General features: G+C 40.1%; 1 protein-coding gene across 2 annotated transcripts in view; it reads left to right on the top strand.

The window, feature by feature from the left end:
- NCOA5 (nuclear receptor coactivator 5) overlaps positions 1-22,423 on the top strand; it is a 32,001-nt gene that overhangs the window by 7,596 nt on the left and 1,982 nt on the right. Inside the window, exons 2-7 of one of the 2 annotated variants that reach the window (XM_012640474.1) lie at positions 5,745-5,811; positions 14,617-14,943; positions 16,043-16,179; positions 17,405-17,531; positions 19,625-19,824; positions 21,679-21,999. In XM_012640474.1, the coding sequence (XP_012495928.1) occupies positions 5,774-5,811; positions 14,617-14,943; positions 16,043-16,179; positions 17,405-17,531; positions 19,625-19,824; positions 21,679-21,999 (1,150 nt within the window). In that variant the 5' untranslated portion in view covers positions 5,745-5,773. The remainder of the gene's footprint in view (positions 1-5,744; positions 5,812-14,616; positions 14,944-16,042; positions 16,180-17,404; positions 17,532-19,624; positions 19,825-21,678; positions 22,000-22,423) is intronic. The other variant, XM_012640475.1, reaches the window with a different exon arrangement.

The following is a 22,423-nucleotide window of genomic DNA, read 5'->3' as shown; positions in this document are numbered from 1 at the left end:
TTTTAGGCCTTTCCTGCCTCCTTCCCCTTCCCCTCCCCCGGCAGCATTCTTCCCATTCTCCTCTGTTCTGTTCGTCCCCTGCAACACACACGCACAAAGTTAGTCCTCTGCCATAATCTCACTTTAGATTATAATGTAATTATCTCTGTGCATATGCCTATTTCATTAAACAGTGAATTCCTTTAGCCTCGTCATTTCCACGTCTAAGGCCTAGGATCTGTGTGACACATAGTAGACACTGGACAAATGTTCAGTGTACTAATTATAAGCTTTCCTTTTCAAGTTCATTACTTGCTGTCTGCTAGTACAATTTAGTCGAAATTTTGCCTGTTTTAAATCTTATTTTAAATTTTCTGTAGCTCAGACTTTACTAGTTTAGATTAGCTCAACCTTTGTGGATCCAAAATAGGGAGTTTTTTTTCTTAGCTAATTTTTATCCTTGAATCAACATAGATAATGCAGGCAGAATATCTATTTTATCAAGGAAATATATGTCCAGAGAAATCAAGTGACTTGACTAAATTCTCCAAAGTAGGACTACAAGTCAAATTTGCTGATCCCCAGCCAAGTACTCTTTTCTTCAAAGAGTGAAAATTAAGAAGGGCAGGAAATTGTCAATAGTGAGTTTTTGTCTGAAGAATTGAAGTGAAAAGAATGCAGTGGCAAAACCCAGAAACATTGTAGTTTGAGGTGATAGAAATTGGAGTGGTAATTGAATAAGTAGGCCCTGCCCTGTCAGGTGTCTCTGGGGCATTTAAACAATGGAGTGTCTAATATAGACTGGGCCCTCCATTTTTTATCAGCATTTGATCAGGGAGTTCCTAGCAAGAGCGTTCTAAATGGAAACTTTCCACTCCCTGTTGGAGGCAGCATAGCATAATGTTGAAACACTTTGGTGTGAGAAAGACCTGGATCTGAGTCTCAGCTCTGCCTCTTGATAATCATGTGGCCTCTCAGATTAGTCACTTACTCTAAACCTCACATTTCCTCATTTGCAAAACAGAAATCATAATAGTACTTCAAGAGTTGTAAAAGGATTGAATGAAATATTCACATAATGTTCTTTTACAGGCTTGGGTACAAAGTAAGCATTTTGTAAATATAAGTTATTATTTCCTCCATTCCTGTTCCCAGGAATAATATTCTGTATTAACTGTATTAGTTAAAGATAATAATTATTTTAATTAGAGGATTAAGGAGATAATCAAATATGATGAAATGTGTAGTATTCAAAATGAGCTTAAAGGGTTGATTTAGAAACAGAGCAAGCATAGCATTCTCTTATCCCTGTAACTCATTACAGTATCCCTGATGTTACAATGTATCATCAAAGTCTCTTCATAAATATAATTTAGTGAGAAGTCCTGTCATTTCCCCTCCCAGTCTAGAGGATTTAATGTGTGATATCTGCTGCCTTGTCAGTATGGTTTTCCAAGTGGCATTATCTTTATCAGCATGTAATTCCATTTTGGTAATTCCTGATTGTTAGTTGGTTTTTAGCTAAGCCTTTTAGGGAGTTTTATTTCATTTGTAATCAGTTATTAAAATTGTATGTGGGCTTCTGGATTCTTTCAAGCCAATGGTGATACTGTCAGTAAGCATTGTGGTTCATTGCTGTCAAAAGACAAAATTACAACAAATTTAGTTTAAAGACTTTAATTAGCTTGTATTGGTAATTCTAGAATCAGGCAACAACACCTCATTCTATAAAATAAAATGAGTGTTCTGATGAGTTTAGTGGAGAAGGTTGGCTTTATAGACAGAAAAGTGGGCTGAAGAAAGCAGAAACAAAGAAAAAAAGTGGATTGGTCATTTCAAAGTTACTTTTCTTGTAAAGGGTAAAGTGAAGGGGACTTCCTTATCATGCCAGCTAAAACTGGCCGGTTTGGGGATTTGGCTACTGTCTCTATCTCCTGATTTCTCAGAAGGTCATATAAAGATTTTGGTTTTATCTTGGTGGTATGGAACTTCAGCATGTGTAAGTCCATTTTGGTTTGGTCTGTTGTACCTTCTGCAGGACCTCAGTCCAAACCGATAGCCTCCTATAAATTTTAACACTGCTCTTGTTATTTCTAGTCCTCATTGATTTCTATTGCTGTAGCCTGTGAAGTATAAAAATTGGTTTTAAGGTGAAAAGAGTTATCTATCTTATTACAATTAAAAAATAGGTAGAGCAAAACAGTTCTTGGTACTATGAATGAAACATGCATTTTTATTTATAACATTCAAGGACCATTGTGTGAACCCTGTCTGGCATATTAGTCTAAAATAAAATTGTAGATTAGATATTGTATCTTTCTTTGGGAGTTCTTCACTCCATTCTTCTGTGGTTTAAAATGGCTCTCCCACTTCCTGCATGTTTCCTAGATTATTTTCCAGTTTTTTCCTTTTATGTAAGTGCATTGAGTTGGTGCTGTTTTTCTTGTCTAAAAATTCTTAACTGAGAAGTGCTTTTAACTGTTTCCAGAAGACCACTTGGAAATTATAGATATTTAGGCCAAGGTTAAGCACCTCATGGTGATTATGATGATTTTGAATGGCATTCATATTGCTAATATAATTAACAAAATATAGAAGTGCCACCAAGCTGAAGTGGAGAAGATACTAAGACTCTTTTCCATGCAGACGAGGCATTCCATCGTTCCCTGAAAGAGACTTCCAAATTGCCACTGCCCTTGTGTCAACGTCTCTCCAATCATGGTTTCCCATCTAATGTCCAGAAAAAGCTCCAAATTGTCTTTCTACTTTTTTCTCTTCTCCTTTACATTAATTAATATCATTTTTATTTTCTTAATGTTGATTTTACATCTGTATAAGGATTTAGGAGGAAAATAATCTGATTGAACTAGTTAATACAAGAGCCCCTTTACCAGTCCCAATATTTGCATTATCAAAGAAAAGAAAAACTTGTTTAAATGAACCTCCTACCTCCAATTGACAGATTTGCAAATTATGTGACAAAGTATTAGAATGGGCAGGATTTTTCTTGCCTCCTTAAATCTTTGCTCTTCTGTGATGAGCTCCCTGAAGTTATTTGTACTTTCGGTAGCTTCTCTACTCTTGCATTTATGAACTTACAGATTTTCCAAAAGTTCTGATGCACGTGTTAAAATGTTGGGGGTGTATGGAGATTAATGGTTATGTTGGTGGTTGTGTTTTCACAACTGTCACTGAAAACTCCCCAACCTGAACAATTCTATTGAATAGAAATGAGACTTTTATCAGAAATTTCCAGGTCTCATTTTCTCCATATCTCAGCCAAGATAGAAGCTTAAAAAACATAGATAGTGGTAAATAAACAAACACTTGACATACCACGCTAAAAGTTTGCTAACTGTAAAATTAAGAAAATGGTCTAAAAATTTTCCTTTTTGCAGAAGAAGTGTCCCATGCCACCCAAATATAATTGCTTTGGACTACTCAATGAGAATAAATACTAGGAGACAAATTACAGTCAAAATGTAAAGATATAATTGTGAATGTTCTTTAAATCAGCAGTTGTCTGACCTTTTTGGCACCAGGGACTGGTTTCATGGAAGACAATTTTTCCATGGTCACGGTGGGGGGGCGGAGTTCAGGCAGTGATGTGAGCGGATGGGGAGCTGAGCTGAGCTCTCTCTGCCACTCATCTCCTGCTGTGCCACCCCATCTTGAGTTTCATGGAAGACAATTTTTCCATGGTGGGGGGCAGCTCTGTGACCCAGGCTGTCCCTAACGGCCTCGGGGTTAGGGACCACAACTTTATATAGTCCTTCAAAGAGTTGCAAAAAGATTTCACCAACTTCCAAGTAAAATATTTATATCTTTCATTCTAACTGGAACCAGTTTTGCCCCAAAGGAATACTTTGGTCTCCCCAGTCCTGTATGTAGATACTCATAGAACTGGATATAGTTATATAATATTCCTTTTCATATGTAGAGGGCAAATTATGGCAATAGAAACTTATCAATTAAAGAAGTACCATTTGTTCTGTACTCTCACCTAAATGTTTGCCAGATCTAGTCAGTGTTTAGATGAGTTTTCTTTATTCATGAGACCATTAAATATATGGAGTCCTGCTGAAGTTGTGGTTACTTATTTAAAAGAAATCTTAATACACACCCAGTGTATTCCAGAGACACTTTGAAAACTACTTAAATAATCAAAGATACTACATTTCTCTCTGAATCATAGCCACTCTATATTAGCAAGTGGTATACACTAAGTGAGCAGACTAGGTCATTATTAAGTCCTTCTAAACCTGAACTAGTATTCTTCACAATTACATATAAAAGAATTTGATATTCCCTGTAAGGCCTGTAAACGTTTAAGAGTTGTAAATTGTGAAAGTGCCACATGGCAGTACCAAAGCTATGGTCAGATATACTGGCTAAGTTTTATAAAGGAAATATTTTCTGATTTTTTAAAAATAGAGGGATTATATCCTCTGCTTAATTAAAAAGGTAAGAAGCAATTTAAGTAGGATATACTTCTCTATTTAGATATATGTTGTCTTCAGTTTTATCAAAACCCATTCTTCTAGGCATAATACAGACTTTCCATTTAAAATGGAATTGAAGATCATTCTTACTTCAACAGGAACTATAAAAAATCGGCAGCATAGCAGGGTAAAGTCTATACCAGACCTCTAAGTTTCTTCTTGTTACTGCTGTGATCTTTCATGTGATAGGAATCTGGTTGGGATTGTTTAAATATATAATTACTATTTTAAAGCACTCTAATTATGTGAGTACTTCATACCATTTAATGTCATTAGATACACTATTAATTCCTTAATATGGAATAAGAGGAACAAAACTATAGCAGAAAGCAGTTCTATTTCTCTATTCATCTGAAGTATGAAATTTTTAATGTATATCTTCAAATCATGTAGAAATTGTCAGGTACTATTTTTGCACACAGATTTCTTAATACATGGTGTTTTTATTATTCACTTCAGTTTCGTAAAGCGGGTATGTTTTGGTTTTAACAAAGCATGCTTTAACTTCACAAATTGGCTTTTCTATAAGCTTGTGTGATTCCACTATTCTTCCTTATCTAGTTGTATATGCCAGTCTTCTCTAATGAAAACTTCTTAGGAGGAGGGTTTTATTACCTAACGACCCTACTAAACGAAATGCCTATTCTTATTCTTAGGTATTTATCAATGAAGATTGTAGATGTTACCAGGTCATATTCTTTGTTTATTTAAAAAAAAATTAATTTTCTTTCTGCATCTTATTCTGGAAGATTTAGCCAATGGAGTGCCACACAAGACACACTAAAAGGAGGCCCCCACTTCATGGAATATTGAAAGTTTTAAGACAATGGAATCCAGCTGTTACTTCTTAGTAACATAAAATAGAATTATTTGCCTTTGCTCTTCTGTTTTTTAAATTCTCCTTATCTTTTCCCCATTTTTTTTCCCCATAAAAAGAATCTTAAGCTGGCTCTCCAAGAGTTTAGAAAACAGCATTTTCCCCCTTTTGGAGGGGGCGAGTATTAAAGCATTGACGTAATTAGTTTTACACAAATTATGTGATGGCTAGAAAACCAAGGGACATTCCTTACCAAGCCATGATAATGTACTGCCTTAACTTAATAATAAAAATTGCCCCAGTGACAGTGTGTCTCTGCCGAATGGATTTTCTTACACCATCTGGTTGTCATTGTAGTTTTTTTGTTGTTGCTTTCATTTAAAATGTGCTGATGATCTTGTTTTTATTCCGTAGCATTGAACAGATGGGTTGATTATTCTTTTCAGATATTAATAAGGCAGCGGAAAGAAGAAATATGAATACGGCTCCATCAAGACCCAGCCCCACACGAAGGTAAAGTACCCTGAAGCAGTGAGTTACCTTGGGAGAGTTGGGCTCTGGGGAGTTAAGCCCAACTTCGTACATCAAGGGTCTTTTCTTCCCCCCAACAAATCAGAAACGCTCAAGCAAACAGTAAGAACATGAACCTTGTGTGAAGGGCCTTGCTGCTTTTTTAAAACATGCATCAGGAGATGCAGAGGAAGCTTTGTGTTTTCGGTGGCAAATCCAGCAAGTTCAGCTTGCAGCATGAGTTGCAAGCAATTGGAAGAGGATAAACCTCTATCTGTCCCCAGCTCACGTGTCAATGGGAGCCTCCAGAACAGAAGGAGTGCCCCAGGGTCGTTGGTGTATGCCATGCTGCACTGCAGCAGGCAGCAGAGATTCGACTCTTCATTCCAAATGGCTGCCGGTCCAGATGTTAACCCAGGTTTACGGAAAGTGCTGCCTGAGAGATTGCTGCTGTGCCTGTGCTGCAGATCCCCTGTTTGCTCGCATGCTTGGGTTACTTGTTTGAGGGGAAATAAAAAGGGCAAAAACACGTCACCTCTCAAAAGTCTCCCTTTTTCTTAGCTTTCCTGGAAATAGAGGGTGTTTTCCCAGTGTATTCTTCCTTCCAGTATATACAAAAGTATTCCTGGTATGTCCCCTGGAGATACATGTTAAAGTGGTCCCATCTCGCAAAGAAGAACTTTATTAATGTTGGCATTTATACCAGAGATGAGGATATTGTATCCAAGTGTGCTGGCCTCATGACAGCACAAGTGGATGCAGTGTGTGCAGTTTTATATGGAATGCAGACAGATAGGATATATTTCATATCCGTGTCTGTTCACGGCCCAAGTGGATTATGGATTTTGCCTTTGCCCCTAAGTGAAAATGCCAGTTTTCCACAAAAAATAAATACCTAAACTACATTCTCAGTAAACTACATCTCCTACAGTGAAGTAAATGGAGCAGCATACAGTGAATCTTAGTCTGTACTGGTAGCTCCACAGGTCACTTGAGGATATACCCACCTAACTGAGCACTTACACATAAACATATAGCTGTTTTTGCTTTTGGGAAAAAAGACCTGTATTTTGTTACCTTTTTATAGGAAAGAATGGCTGCTCTGCGTTTCGTGTATATACACCTATTTGAATACGAAGTACGAAGGGAGGGTATGTTCTAGCTACCAGCAATAGATTACATATGTCTACTCTGCAGAGTTTGAGCAGACCCTGGGGGCAAGGTAATATTTCTGATTTCCATTGGATTCTCTGTCCGCTCTGCTTGTACAAAGGAGTTGAATCCCATACCACAACTACAGCCACACCACAGCTGTCAGGTCCCTGGCCATCTCTGCTTTTAGTGCAGAAGTGGGCATGTACATTAGTATTCTGTCTGTTCTCTCTTATACCATAAAGATGGCTGTAGCTTGCAGGTGAATACTCTGTTGGTTGATTTGTATGTGTCAGTATCCTGAAAAACATAAATGAATCCTGCAGAACTTCCACAGTTCCATATAATGTCTGTTTCCATTAGACTGCATCTAACCATGCCACAGTTGTTGGGCAATCCCATCTGTATTGCTCCTCATTGTCCCAATATACATGGAATACAGGTGGCCAAGAGTTTGCATCTATGGTCAGAAATACAGAGCTCCCATTAGAGACTGTAGTTGCCAAATGGCTTGAAAGGAAATGTGGTGTGTATCCAATTTCCAAAGAGCTCTAATGTGTGTGTTTTTGGACTAGGTGACTTACCAGAAGTGTGGAAATTTGTATAAAAGACCACTGACTCCACTAGTAAAATTCTCCCCTTCTCTGTTGTCCCCATAATGCCTGGCGATAGCTGGATAATGTTGTCTGTGTGTTTCTGCAGGCAACAAAACCAAACAAACAAAAACAACAACACATTGAAGAATAATCGGTCCAGTTTCTATTATGAATTGAGAAGGGTATTTTATATCATCCTATTAATGATACTTAACCAAATGCTTTTAACATTTCCAGTTGATCGTAGATACTCAACAAACATTGCAGTGGTGGGGAATAACTAACTCCCCTGGTTGGATTCCAATATAGCCATTGCCAGAGCATTAAATTAAAAAGATTAATTTCATCCCAACCTAAAATGCAACTCCGTAATTTCATCTGTAGGGGAAGAAATAGCTTTATACTTGTTCACTTTTTTTTCTTTTTTTAACAATAGTCACTCCACATACAAACAACATTGGAGAGGGCCTTTTAAAATGAGTTCCTTACCAGATATGCCTTTTAAAATATCACCTTCCTCAGAAATAAATTCTAAAATGAGGTTGTTAGGGGGTGTTGATAGGGCAGTGACTTCCTGCTTTATTTACAACAACAGGGGGAACAGCTAGGCTAATTGAAATCTCACTAACAATCAGTCTTCCCCTCGGTGATATGTCCCTGACTGGGTTCCTCAGCATGTTACTTAACATAATGAAGTTCCATACAGTCACGCTTATTTGCTTCAGGGAAGAACGATGGTCACATTTAGTAAAATCTGTTCTGAGCCCCATCGAAAACTGAGCAAAGAGTCCTGCTTTTTTACCTTTAAAAAAAAAAAAAAACTAGACAAACATTTTTTTCAAAATAGAGTACTAATAATAAAATTTTGATCATTGCCCTGATCATGCATTATGTCTTAAGGTATACCAATAAGACAGAGATAAAATGCAAAGAGTAGGCAAGATGGGTGAGTGGGGTATGCTAGAGGGGGTAAATCATTTCTCTGAGGGTATCTCTTTCTTTGGGTGCATGCTTCCAGTCAAACCCTTGAGGTAATTCCAAATGTACCAGTATATTGACAACAACAAACTGCCTTCATTTGACGCCTTAATCATTTTATATGTTACCAGCCATAAAGGATGCATTGTTCACAGGGAGAGAAAGCACTGTACCTAATGGCGAATATTTCCTTAAGTTGTACCTCTACTTCAGTGCTTTCTACTTTTAGTAAGAATATTGGTTTTAAGCATGCTGGCAAGAGCTTCCTAACGCCTTGTTTTGGTGGACTTTAACCTTAAGTGTCAAAACACCTGGGTATCTTTGGGAGTTTTCACAGGAGTATCACCTCTTCGAGTATTTCTGTAAACCACAGTTCTGCTGGCTTTGCTCTGTTCAGTAATGTGCCTCCCTAATGATTCCAGCTGTCATTGTATAATTCTGACAATACTGGCCCAGCCAATCACAGAACTCTGCATGAGGGATCCCTACCCTGGATCACCGTTTCATCCTGAATTCTAATCATTTAAACTCAGGCCTCTTCACTGGACTCCTTTGAGTACATTACATAGTTACCATGCAAGTTGTCTAGCATTGATAACTAGGCATTGGTCCTTCTTCAAAGCTGGAATCATGATTCTGGTTGTACCTTAGATGTCTCAATTATCATCTTCAGCTCAACACCTTGGCAATCTCGATCTTGGACCATACCCTTATGCAGCCGTGGCCTTCAAGTATTAGAAGACTGTATTTCCATATGACCTAAAGAAGAACAAATAGAATTAACTTGTCTACATCCAAAGCTCTGCCGAGGATCTTCCCCATAATAACTTGTGAAGGATGTTAAGCCTGGTATCTCTTTCATGAAAGTAATTGGGGATTGGCTTATCAGAAATAACCTGGCTGTAAACAAGTTTACACGTGACCTGAGACGCTTTCCACTTATCCACAAGGGCCTTAACTCCTTTGATAACTGCTTGCTCCTTGGTTGTGAGACAGCCTTAGCTGTAGCTTGGCCTCACAGTTAAAGATTCCAGGTTGTGATTACCTCTGCACTAACACATGAAGAAGAATCGTCAGTTCTCAGCAAGTACCACTCTGCCAACAGAAAAGTCATATTTGCACTTGAGAAAATCATCAGCATGCTTCCTAAGGAGAAGCATGGGCACTTAAAAAATTCGGATCTGTGAGATGTGATATCTCACTACACCCCACATCCTACCTGCACCTACTGGCAAAATTCTACACACGTCCGTTGTCTCTATTTCTAACAGTAGCATGGAACCATCGTGGTGGGGGATCAACATCACACAGGAGCCAGCCATTTAGATAATGATATTTGTGGATAGTGTATCTGTGACAGAAGTTTGGAGAATTGATGAAGGATTTTTTTCAGGGTCAAAAAAAGTCTGGCCCTCCCAAGGAAAATATTCCAGTGAGCAGAAAGGAAGAAAGGAGATGCTGACCTCTTCAGAAAAGAAAGAAAAAGACAGGGGCCTTCCTCCCTGACCTTCTATACAGCCAAGGCCAAAGAACACCGTGCTGGACCTGACGTTTCAGTCTGTTTCTGAAGAAAAGCTCAAAGTCCGTCAAAATCTTCCAAGATGATCATCTATCAGTTCTTACTATGTAGGCTCTCAAATGCCTAGTGCTCTTCACACCCCTTTAGTCCTCAGGAAGAGAAGCATTCTACCAGAAGCACATCACTTGCCATCAGAGCCATTGTTTCTCCTTTCACCCATGCTTTCCTTACCTCGAATGTTTCCCAATGATGTGACTATATTCCTCTCAAGAGAAAGAGCATTTGCCTGCCCCCTACCCCCTGCTGAATAGATGAGAAATTTACAGCAGAATTTTAGTTGTGTTCGCAACACGCCTTCAGTTTACGAACTCCAGTGCCGAAATTTGTTTAACCACTGTTTGGTTTCTTTTTAGCCTGTGGTAATGTAGTACTTAAAGGTACGCTGCATTTGGTTTCCTTTAGTAAAACACCTCTGGTGCCATGGGATGATATTGTAAATGTTACTATGCTCCACAAACCTGCTTCTAACCCCCTTATCATCTGAAGTCCAGCATCTCATGCAGGAGGCTTTGTCCTACCACACTCTGATTCCTACAGACTGTACCACCCTTTTGTTAGCTGTGTTCTTGTTTTGAGAGAGATGTTGGGACCAGCAAGAGCCCTGTTGTTCTAAGGAGTTCTTTGTTTGGGTCCTAAAGTGACTCTAAAGGGTTTTGTTTTTTGTCTCCAGAAGAACAGCAGTCTGCCATAGTGTTCATCTTTTAGAGAGGAAAAAGGCTTTGCCTTTTCGTTTTAGAGAATTATTAATCTTCTCTGTTCCTACTTCAACCACTCCTTTGGTTCTTTTCCCCCTTGTGAATATCACCTCTTCTACATTTTTACCTAGAAGTCACTTGAGAGAGCATTAGTTTTGTTGCACGTGGACTTTAGATTCTTTGAAGGAAGGGGAGGGGCTTGCCATCTCAAACTGGAAGGTTGAACCCATACTTTGCAAATCTAGGGTTATAATCAACTTGCAGGGATGGATGCTAGAGGGTAAGTAAGGTTTTTTAGTGGATTCAAAAGAATGGGAAACAAATATGGCATTTATAATTGTCCTAAGGCTGAGAATAACATGCTGTGACGTGGTGTTAACTGCATCCCCACTCCCATTTCTACCAGCCCAAGACTGTATATGTGTCTGTGGTCTGTCAGGTTCATGATATCTCAGTACTGATTGCCAAGAACACTTGAAATCGGATTCCACCTCTAATGACTACTTCTAATTGCTCCCCAAGGCAGGTTTATCTGCTGATCATTAGTAATCCAAAAATACTTTGCAGTTGTCCCTTCCCATTGGATCTTGAGTGTTTGCCCACATTATGCACTGCATCAGATGTTACACATGTTAGGGGGATTATACGATGTAATAGGGAAAGGTGAAATAAGAATATTGGTTAGTCTGCATTTTATTCTGTTAATAATAAGAAAAATAATGTTTAGCTATCCTCATTTAAATTCCCTGGTCTACCATATGTTTGCTCCCACAAATCAGGAGTACTAGTGAACCTTAAAATACATGACAAGGACTTTTTATAGAAACAAAATTGGCATTTAAATTGTTTTTGATGTGCCCATGTGGATGAAGTGAAGTTTTCTGCCAAGCCAGTGAGTGACATTATGTTGAGTGCCTCATATGTATAATCATGGTAGATGACAAAAGTATAAACAAAACATGGTACCTGTTCTTGAGAGGCTTACAGTTTAGCAGAATAATTCAGTTTATTAAGTATTTACTGAACTCCTGTGCTGTGTGTCCTAGGGATACACAGAGCCTTTAAGAGAACTTTCTGGTAAGGAAGCCATGTAAACAAATAATCATAGAACAATGTGATAAGTTCAGTAATAGAAGTTTGTACAGGGGCAAGATTCCTTTAACATATTTATGGAGCATCTGCTGTGTGCCAGACATTGTTCTACATAATGGGTTTATAGTGCAGATTTAAACTGACGTAGTCCTTGTGGAGCTTGCAGTCTCATAGAGCAGACAGACATTAAACAAATAAGTATGTCATGTCAATTTGCGACAAATGACATAAGTAAAAATAAAGTGTTACGAGAGAATTTAGGGGCATAAGGTAAGTTTTTAATCTAACAGAATCAGGGAGTAAAGGCTATTTCTATGGTGCGAACTGGAAAATGTGTATGAGTCTGTTCTTGCTGCTCATTTAAAGGGATCAGGAAAGACCTTGTCTAGTTATAGCTCAAAGTATGGCAAGAGAGTGGTGAACTAGGGAGAGAGTATGATGAAGTTGTAGAATACAGGAGCCAAGATCATGCAGAACCTTCCTAGCCTTGGTAGAGATTTTAGATTGGATTCTAAATACTGTGGGAAGACAACAAAGGGTTTTACATATTTAAAAGATCACTCTGGAGTGATCTTTCTGGAGAAAGATTAGAAAAGAAGCAAAAGCAGAAATGAGGAGATCACTTTAGAAGGCTCTTGCTGTGGTTTTAGGATGAGATGGTCACGGGTTGGCCTTCAGTGAAGATAAAGAAAAGTAGGCAGGAGTGATATCAGTTTCAAAGAAAGAATGAACAGAAGTTGGAAATGTGATTGGAAGGGTGGATGAGACTTTAAGGGAAGGATGGCATCCAGTTTTCTGGCTTGACCAACTGAGTAGGTGGATGTGCCATTTACCAAGATGGGAAAGACTAGAGGAGGAGCATATTTGTTGGGGAAGATCAAGAGTTCAGGGCAGGTTTTACGGAGGAGGCAATTCTTAAAGTGGGTCAGGCTTAAGACATTGTTGTAAAAAGGTGAATCAAGATGAGTAATAGAGATAGAAGGGACTCTGAGCTACACAGGAAAGTTCAGCAGTTGCTAGGAAGGGTAGGGAAGGTTTCTTGGAAGACATGGGACACGAGCAATCCTGTGAGGATTGGGTGGTATTTGGATTAGTACAGGAAAAATATTCCAAGTAGAGAAACCATATGAACAAAAATATTGAGGTATGTCATGTGAGTTAAGTCATAGAATTTAAGCTTAAGTAGAACTGGGGAAGGTCAAATTAGGAAATGAGAGGGAGATAATAATTAGGAAGAGGCCAGATTTGTTAGGAGGGGTGCCCAGAGTTGCAATAGCCAAGCTGTGATTGGTAACAATGGAAATAGGTATGTTAGGATGGTTGATATGGTATTTATGTGTTGAATAAATTGAAATCCAGAAGATTGATTTTTGTTTTCGTGTTATTTCTTAGAAACCTGATGGTACCAGCATAGAAATAAGGGCTTGGATTAGACTTAAAAATCCGGTGGGAATGGAAAGAAAAAATGAACAGGACTCAAGTGAATTAATGAGGATGGGGAAGGAAGAATCAAAGTTAACTTCCAAGAACTTAAACTTTGGTAACTGGGAGGATGATTTATGGCAGAAATGAAAAAGTCAGGAATGGGGCTGAGTTGGAATAAGAAGTTTTTAATTTTAAATATGTTGAAGATGAGTTTCCGGTGGGGTGAAGTGTCTCATGAAGAACATTGAGTCAGAGTACGCCAAGCATATCTATGATTTTTTTTTTAAACACCATGGGCAAAAAGGAACCAAGTTCTACATAAACCCTCAGATTGAGAGAGACTGCTACTCAATATCTCTGAAGAAGACATAGAGAAATTGCTCTTGATCCTTTGCCATGTGTACTGTGCTTTTTTCTTCCTCCCCCCTTAATTTGATTATGCTGCTAGATTTTTCCTTCCTTCCTTCCTTCCTGCCGTCCTCTTCTTTTCATTTTACAAGGTCTCACTATGTTGCCTAGACTAGAGTACAGTGGCCCAATCATAGCTCACTGCAACCTCAGACTCTCCTGGGCTTAGGCGATCCTCTTGCCTCAGCCTCCCGAAGTACTTGGAACTACAGGCGAGCACCACCATGCCTGGCTAATTTTTTTTTATTTTTGGTAGAGACAGGGTTGCACTGTTGTCCAGGCTGGTCTCAAGCGATCCTCCTGCCTCAACCTCCCAAAGTGCTAGGGTTATACATGCGTGAGCCACCTCACCTGGCTTATGCTAGATATTTTAAGTGAAGATTTCTGTACTTTGGGGACAGTTCCTTTGATCACTTTGTATAAGATTGTGCCATTTGCTCTTTTCTTCTTCTTGAGTCTTACTCCTTACTGTATCCTGCCAACTTTTCCTCCTTGTAAAGTCTCTTTTAAACAAGTCTGGTGGAAGAAAATAGGGTCTAAGGGAAAGACACTTTCACTTTGAAAACCTATTGATATCGAAATCACAGTTTGGCATGGGTAAGGAATACCACATTACTCCTGAAGCCTGATAAATACCATTACCCTAGTCAAGACCTTTGGCTGTTGGTCATACATTCTTTCTTTCATGTCCCAATCTTTTGAGATTCTAGAACCTTATAGACTTGCTGACTAGATGGGTGACTATCCTTAAAATTTTAGTCATGTTCTCACTTTTTGGCTGCCCTGTTTTAAGAAAAATACGTAGAGGGTGGGGACTTTATAAAAGAGCTGACAGGTTGGCCACCTTCAATTTCTTTGTCTTACATCTTATTACCTCCCACAGGGATCCATATGGCTTTGGAGATGGTCGAGATTCAAGGCGTGATCGATCTCCAATTCGAGGAAGTCCAAGGAGAGAGCCAAGGGATGGCAGAAATGGCCGAGATGCCCGGGATAGCAGAGACATTCGAGACCCCCGAGACCTGCGGGACCACAGAGATAGTAGAGACATTCGGGATCACAGAGACAGCAGAAGTATGCGTGATGCTCGGGACATGAGGGATCTTAGAGACTTTCGTGATCTAAGAGACTCTAGGGATTTTCGAGATCACCGGGATCCCATGTATGATAGATACAGAGACATGAGAGATTCCCGAGATCCTATGTACAGGTACATACACAGCCATTCTGCTTGCTTTTTTCTAAGTCTTTTTGTTAGGTGTGTTCTGCTGAATTAATTGAAAGCTCTGTAGGAGCAATGATTTTTTTCAGCCTTGTATTTCCAATATATCTATCAAGTGGTAGATGTGCTGCTTAATAAATTTTGCTGAATGTGTGAATGATTGATGAATTAAGCTTAGTGAATGAATATAGGTCTCTCCCTGTGGCTTATGAAAGGCAACTTTGTGCATATGGACATTCTAGAAACAGAGTACAAACTGTGTTGATAGTGCAAAAAACACAGGGAGATACACAGATAGCCAAAAGATACATGAAAAGATGCTCACCATCATTAGTCATCAGAGAAATGCAAATCAAAGCCTTAATGAGACACCATTTTGCACCTACTAGGGTGGCTATAATAATTTTTTAAAAAACACAGAAAATAACTAGTGTTGGCAAGGTGTAGAGAAATTGGAACCCTCATAAATTGCTGGTAGGAATGTAAAATGATAAAGCCATTGTAGAAAACAGTTTAGCAGTTCCTGAAAAGGTTAAACATAGAATTACCATATGATCCATCAATTTTACTCCCAAGTATATACCCAAAAAAACCGCAAAGTGAGTTGTACATTAATGTGCATGGCAACACTATTCACAATAGCCAAAAGCTATAAACAGTTCAAATCTGTTTGAGGTGATAGTTGCACAGTGTTGTGAATGTGATACCAATGAATTGTATACTTAAAAATGGTTAAAATGGCAAAAATATTATTATATATATTTTACTATAGTTTTTAAAAAGCACAAGTAAAGGAGATTGATGGACCATGGAATGGTCCCTCAAAACTAATAACAATAATTCCTACCAATGACTTTACATTTACTATATGCTGAGAACTATGCTAAGTGCTTTCTGTACATCATCTCTGTTCATCCCCTCTCACCATTTTTTGAGACAAGTTAACTCCCTCATAGCCACAGAGTTGATAAGCATTGAGTCCTAGATACAAACCTCATTTGTCTAATCCCAAAGAATTCTCTGTATCTGACTTTTGCAGGATAGGACAGAATTTTTTATCTTTGTGAAAATTTCCTTAACTTTTCAGGAGAGAAGGCTCTTATGACCGATACCTACGAATGGATGACTATTGCAGGAGAAAGGATGACTCTTACTTTGACCGTTACAGAGATAGCTTTGATGGACGAGGCCCTCCCGGCCCAGAAAGTCATTCTCGAGCAAAAGGTAAAGCAACAGAACCAGTCCATTCCTGTTACTGGTAGAACACTTTACAAAAGATACAGGAAACTAATCACCAGTGCCTCAACTGAAAGGGGGCTAATGACAAATCTCGGCAGTTCATAAAAAGCAGAAATACAAATAGTCTGTTAACATATATAAAACATTTGGCTTGAAAATAATTTTTAAAATGCAAATTAGGGCTGGGTGCAGTGGCTCACACCCGTAATCCCAGCACTTTGGAGGGCCGAGGCAGGAGGATCGGTATAGGTCAGGAATTCAAGACCAGCCTGCACAAAATAGCCAAACTCTGTTTCTACAGCAATTTTTTAAAAATCACCTGAGTGTGGTGGCACACGCCTCTAGTCCTAGCTACTCAGGAAGCTGAAGCAGGAGGATCACTTGAACCCAGGAGTTCGAGGTTACAGTAACCATTGCACTCCAGCCCGGGTGACAGAGTGAGACCCTCTCTCCAAGAAAAGAAAAGAAAACATTAGTATAATTATCTCATTTATCTGGTTTAGTCATCCAGCAAGAAGAAATAAATATGAAATTCTAGCAATAAGAAATGAATAAAAGATTGGAGTTAAAGTCATTCATTGATTGCTTTTTGCCCATCAACCAGGTTAACTATGACTATTTGTATTATCTGTACAGAATGGGGTTTTGGGTTTGTTTTTTTTTTTTAATCCTTTTTACCTAACAGCATCTTTTTTAGGTAAAGACAAACTTGTTTTTTAAGAGCCTGTTTTTTCTCAGTACGTCTTTAAAGATATTTAAATTCTTCTATAGTTGGCCAAGTTGAGATCCCCAAGAACCTCATCTCCAGTTTGTTATAAAACTTGCCTACTTGATTTTTTTCCCAAAAAGTTCATCAAAAAAGCAGATTAGAATAATAACGAAATACCATTTTTATCTGTCAAGTTGGCGAGAGTTAAAAAGAACGGTGATACCCAGTGTTGACTGTGGAGGTATCAATTAGTAACAGCCTTCCTAAAGGGCAGTTTGGCAGTAAGATGAAGCATTAAAATGGCCATGCCCTTTAATCCAACCATTACATTTTGATGAATTTATAATAATAAAAAATAACACTTTATTTTTAGGGGTTAAACTAGAGGATTAATTCAGAAAGTATTTGTGTGTTACGACCTTTGCCTACAAGTAGTTTAGGATTTAAAATAAGGCCTGTGACTCAGTCCTTATTGCAGTTTTTCCTGGTGGTATCTTACAGAACGTTTGAAACGTGAGGAGCGGCGTAGAGAAGAGCTTTATCGTCAGTATTTTGAGGAAATCCAGAGACGTTTTGATGCTGAGCGGCCTGTCGATTGTTCTGTGATTGTGGTCAACAAACAAACTAAGTAAGAACCCTTTGGCTGTTTCTCCCTAGTGAAGAGAAAGGTCAGAAGAGAAATTCAGGCCGGGCGCAGTGGCTCACGCCTGTAATCCTAGCACTCTGGGAGGCCGAGGCGGGCGGATTGTTTGAGCTCAGGAGTTCAAGACCAGCCTGAGCAAGAGCGAGACCCCGTCTCTACTAAAAATAGAAAGAAATTAGATGGACAACTAAAAATATATAGAAAAAATTAGTCGGGCATGATGGCACATGCCTGTATTCCCAGCTACCTGGGAGGCTGAGGCAGTAGGATCGCTTGAGCCCAGGAGTTTGAGGTTGCTGTGAGCTAGGCCGACGCCACGGCACTCTACTCAGGGCAGTAGAGTGAGACTCTGTCTCAAAAAAAAAAAAAAAAAAAAAATTCAGGTTCCTGCTTGGCAGCTCTACCCACTGAACTTGGGCTACATATTCTGGCATTGATGTGCTGCATTAGTCAGAGCTCTTTCAGTTGTAGGTACCAGAAAACTCAATTCAGACTAGCTTAACCCCAAAAGGAGCATTTTTAGTTTGCTTAACTGCAAAGTTGAGGTGTGGCCACATCTAGGATCAAGCCATGTCATCAAGACTTGGTCTTTGGTGTCTTAACCACTGCTTTCCTCAGTGTTGCCTTCATTCTCAGGCAGGTTTTCTACTTGATAAAGGCAGAATGGGACTGGTCCCAGACATGTGTCTTCTTAGCTTAGCAAACCCAGTGGAAATAGCTTCTCTTCCCCAGTGTTCCACCTAAAAGTCCTGGAATGGTTTCTCTTTGGACTGACCTGACTCAGTTCATCCCTAGAGCCAGAGGTGGGATTAGCCCTGTTGAACCATGTGGGCTGAGACTAGAAGAGGGAGTAGGTGCTCCCTCCATGGGACAGCCCCAGATCCCTAATACTTTGGGAGGCATGTGTGTGTCTCTGCATTCGTCAGCCAAGAACCAAGTCTTCGTGAAGTGCTGTGGCCTTGCAAAACTGTTAAGTGACCATGTTAGCCAAGCCAGAGCTCACAGCATCGTGTTACTCCACTCTATTTACATTGTCTTCTTGAAGAGGCAGAGCAAAGGAGCAGGAGGGAGTACAGCAGCTATGGGCTTGGCAGTAGCTATGTTCCCTTTCCCCAGGTGGTACTTAGTAAATAACTTCATGTATTTCCTAGCAGTTTGGGGTTAAAGAGCTAATTTCAAGGCAGTGACTAGGGAAATAGGTGTTGAGACACTAAGCGGCAGGCAGAGTTCACAGGCTCTTGGCTGTCTTGTTCAGAGATAAATGCTGCTTTCACTATAGATAGCTTTTTTTGGACACATGATAATAGCTATTATTTTCCGAACACCTACCTTGTGTCTACCTCATGCTAGGTACTTTACAGGAATTATTTTTAGTTCTCATGGTAATCATATTAAATGTGTATTCAGCAAATTTTTTGCATGTATGGCAGATGCTAGGTACTGGGGCTATAATAGTAATAGCAGATATACACACTGTAGAGCTTACACCCTAATTGGGCAGGTGACAAAAATAAATAGGTGATGAGAAAAGAGAGCACCAGGGATCTAAATTAGATTGGAGGGATGGCCAAGGAAATAACATATGAGCTGAGCTGTATTCCTGTTTCATTAGTAAAGAAACAGGTTTGTAAGAGGTAAAGGGACTTGCTTAAAACTTCACAACTTTGCAAGTAAATGTTAGGCCTGGGATCCAAACCCACATTTCTAGCATTAAAGCCCATGGTTTCCCCACTGGCTTATGCAGCCTTCCCAAAGACAGACAAGTGCCACAGTCATAGGAAGCAGGATGGTGTTAAGGAAGGAACATCAGACTAGAGAATCAAGAGAAGGACCTGGGTATCAAATACTGTCTACTGGCAACTTCCTGTGTGACCTTAGGCAAGTCAAAACGATTCTGAGCCAGTGTAAAGGGAATTGGTCTAGAGCCTCAGAGCCCGAAGAAAGCACTAGGGGTGAGCTAGGGTTTGAGTTCTCTATATGAGCACACACAGCTGGCTGAGACAACAGTGTGAAGATTTGGAGTTGGTCAGGGAAGTGCTCACCTGAATCCTGGTTTTTTTGTGTTTGTTTGTTTACAGAGATTATGCTGAATCTGTGGGGCGGAAGGTACGAGACCTAGGCATGGTAGTGGACTTGATCTTCCTCAACACAGAGGTGTCGCTTTCACAAGCCTTGGAGGATGTTAGCAGAGGAGGATCTCCTTTTGCTATTGTCATCACCCAGCAACACCAGATTCACCGCTCCTGTACAGTCAACATCATGTTTGGAACCCCACAAGGTACGGAGGCTTAAGTGGGTCAAAATCCCAAAGGTAGCTACTAGTTCATTTTAAGCCTTATTCCTAAGAAGCAGATTTTGGGCTAATGACTCTGATATCTTCAGCTCAGACAAGGGAGGGTCCTTCTCCAAGTACACTGGAGGAGACTTGCATAGTCATTCATTTGATAGTCTCACGGTTCTGGGCCCGCTATCTATAATGCTGTACTTGGCCATTACACAGTGGTGTGCTGGCAAATGTCTTAACAACCAGTTCTGGAGTACTTTGTGATAAGCAATAAGAAATGAACAAAAGATTGGAGTAAAGACGTTAAATACTTGGTTTTTGCCCATTGACCAGAAACTGTGACTATCTACATTATCTGTGGAGAATGAGTTTTTGTTTATTTTTTATCATTTTTACCTAACAGCATCTTTTTTTATAGGTAAAAAGACAAACTTGTTTTTTAAAACCCTGGTTTTTCTCAATACATCTTTAAACATTTTTAAATTCTTTTATACCTGGCCAAGTGGAGATCTTTAAGAACCTCATTTCCAGTTTGTTATAAAGCTTTACTGCTTGATTTTTTTCCCCCAAAAAGTCAGCAAAAGAAGCAGATTAGATGAAATAAAATACCATTTTTATCTGTCAGGAATTAATCTGGCAAGAATTAAAAAGAATGACAATACCCAGTGTCAACTCAGATGTGGAGAAATAGGCACTAGATGTCCACCTCTATGGAGGTATCAATTAGTAACAGCCTGGGATAGGGGGTGATGGTTTACAGCATTTGCTGATTTTCATAGTGTAAATATTCCCACCATATTTTATTTCAAGCCATCAACATGAAGCCACTGAAGGGAGAGTTGGGAAGAAATGCACACAACTGGCTCTCACCAGTGAGATCTGGCTCCAGCACACCTCTGCCACATACTCCACTGAATGCAATAGAATCCTTGCTTTTACCCCGTTTCTAATGGGGGACAGAGAGTGTAACAGGCATTTAGGATACTATTTGTAGGTGAGCTGGAGAAGTGAGCAGGGGCTATGAGGCCCTGCTCTTTAGAGGCCCAGGGATGGCTTCTTGAAGTCCTTCTCTGAAGTAGCTTGTTAGTACTTTAAGCCCAGAGGGTTGAGACTCTGCCAGCTGATGCTGTGCTCATTGCTCTTACACCACAGACTTTCCCTTTTCCCACCACACCCCGGATCTCTCTTTGCCTGACCAGTAACCCCCATAACCATAGAATGTATAAAGATCTCCAGTGGGTCATTTGTCTGTCTTGAGAATAATCCTCAAGATGTGGGAGGGCACATATATAAAATTCTGAAGAGTCTTCTCACCGCCCTGTAAACCACATTGCCCATGGGTGAGGAGAGGAGGTTATTTAGGGTCACGATTTGATCTTAATCCATGACTTTTGAACTGATGAATTCAAAAACAGTAGGCCAGCTCAGTCCTGAGGAGCACAGTGGAGAGCCAGCTTTCCAGAGGGGCTTGTTGGCCTCCTGCTGCTGGTCTACAGGCTGCTGGGCCTGCCTCCCATGGCTATTCCCCACATGATCTGTTTGAATCTGTGGGAGGCTGTCATGTTTCTTTGGTTTTTACTACAAGTCTGTAATCTAGAAATTCTCCAAAGAACCAGCTCTGTGCAAAGGAGCACATTCCCACTAATGATATCCATTGACCTCCCTTCTTACCCTTCATCTCCCTTCCCATCCCACCCCAAATCTCAAGGCTTTTTGTTACCAAATGGATTTTTATCACCAAAACGGTTTTCTTACTGATGTGAGGTTAGGGAAGGCTTGGCAGAGTGCAGCAAGCGGGCACTCAGATACGTAATAGGAGAAAATAACTCTTGTCATTCCCTCCTACAGAGCATCGCAACATGCCCCAGGCAGATGCCATGGTGCTGGTAGCCAGAAATTATGAACGCTACAAGAATGAGTGCCGGGAGAAAGAACGTGAGGAAATTGCCAGACAGGCAGCCAAGATGGCCGATGAAGCCATCCTACAGGAAAGAGAGCGAGGAGGCCCTGAGGAGGGAGTGCGCGGGGGCCACCCTCCAGCCATCCAGAGCCTCATTAACCTGCTGGCAGACAACAGGTACCTCACTGCCGAAGAGACTGACAAGATCATCAACTACCTTCGAGAGCGGAAGGAGCGGCTTATGAGGAGCAGCACCGACTCTCTGCCTGGTGAGCTACGAGGCAGGGCCGAGGTGAAGTTCTGACTCTGCATTTCTCTAATCCCCAGGCTCTGTTGGGAGGGTGGCAGGCCCAGGGCTCTTGGGGTGGGTAAGGGAAATGAGTCCATCCCGTGGGTTCTCCCATGGGTTATCCATGCTGATATGATGATAATGACAACTTAAGATTTGGGTGTTGAATTCTGATCCCGGTAGTTAATGTGATGGTGGGTGGACTAGTATTACTGGCTGCCTGGTAGCCAGGATGGATGCCCTTTTGTGTGTGTGTGTTTATTTTGTAGCAGTTCCCTGAGGGAACTAGGTTAGTTTCTGTAAACAGCACATACCATGAAGTGACCCCTTTGGGAAATTGATGTTATTGTCTGTGTACTATGTGATTGATGTGACTCAGTGATTGTTGTTCTTCCTTTGGATGC

This window comes from Propithecus coquereli, unplaced genomic scaffold, assembly GCF_000956105.1.
Source record: "Propithecus coquereli isolate 6110/MARCELLA unplaced genomic scaffold, Pcoq_1.0 Scaffold153, whole genome shotgun sequence".
Taxonomy (NCBI): Eukaryota; Metazoa; Chordata; class Mammalia; order Primates; family Indriidae; genus Propithecus; species Propithecus coquereli.
The sequence above is the reverse complement of the archived record's forward strand: the minus strand, read 5'-3'. Positions and strand labels throughout refer to the sequence as shown.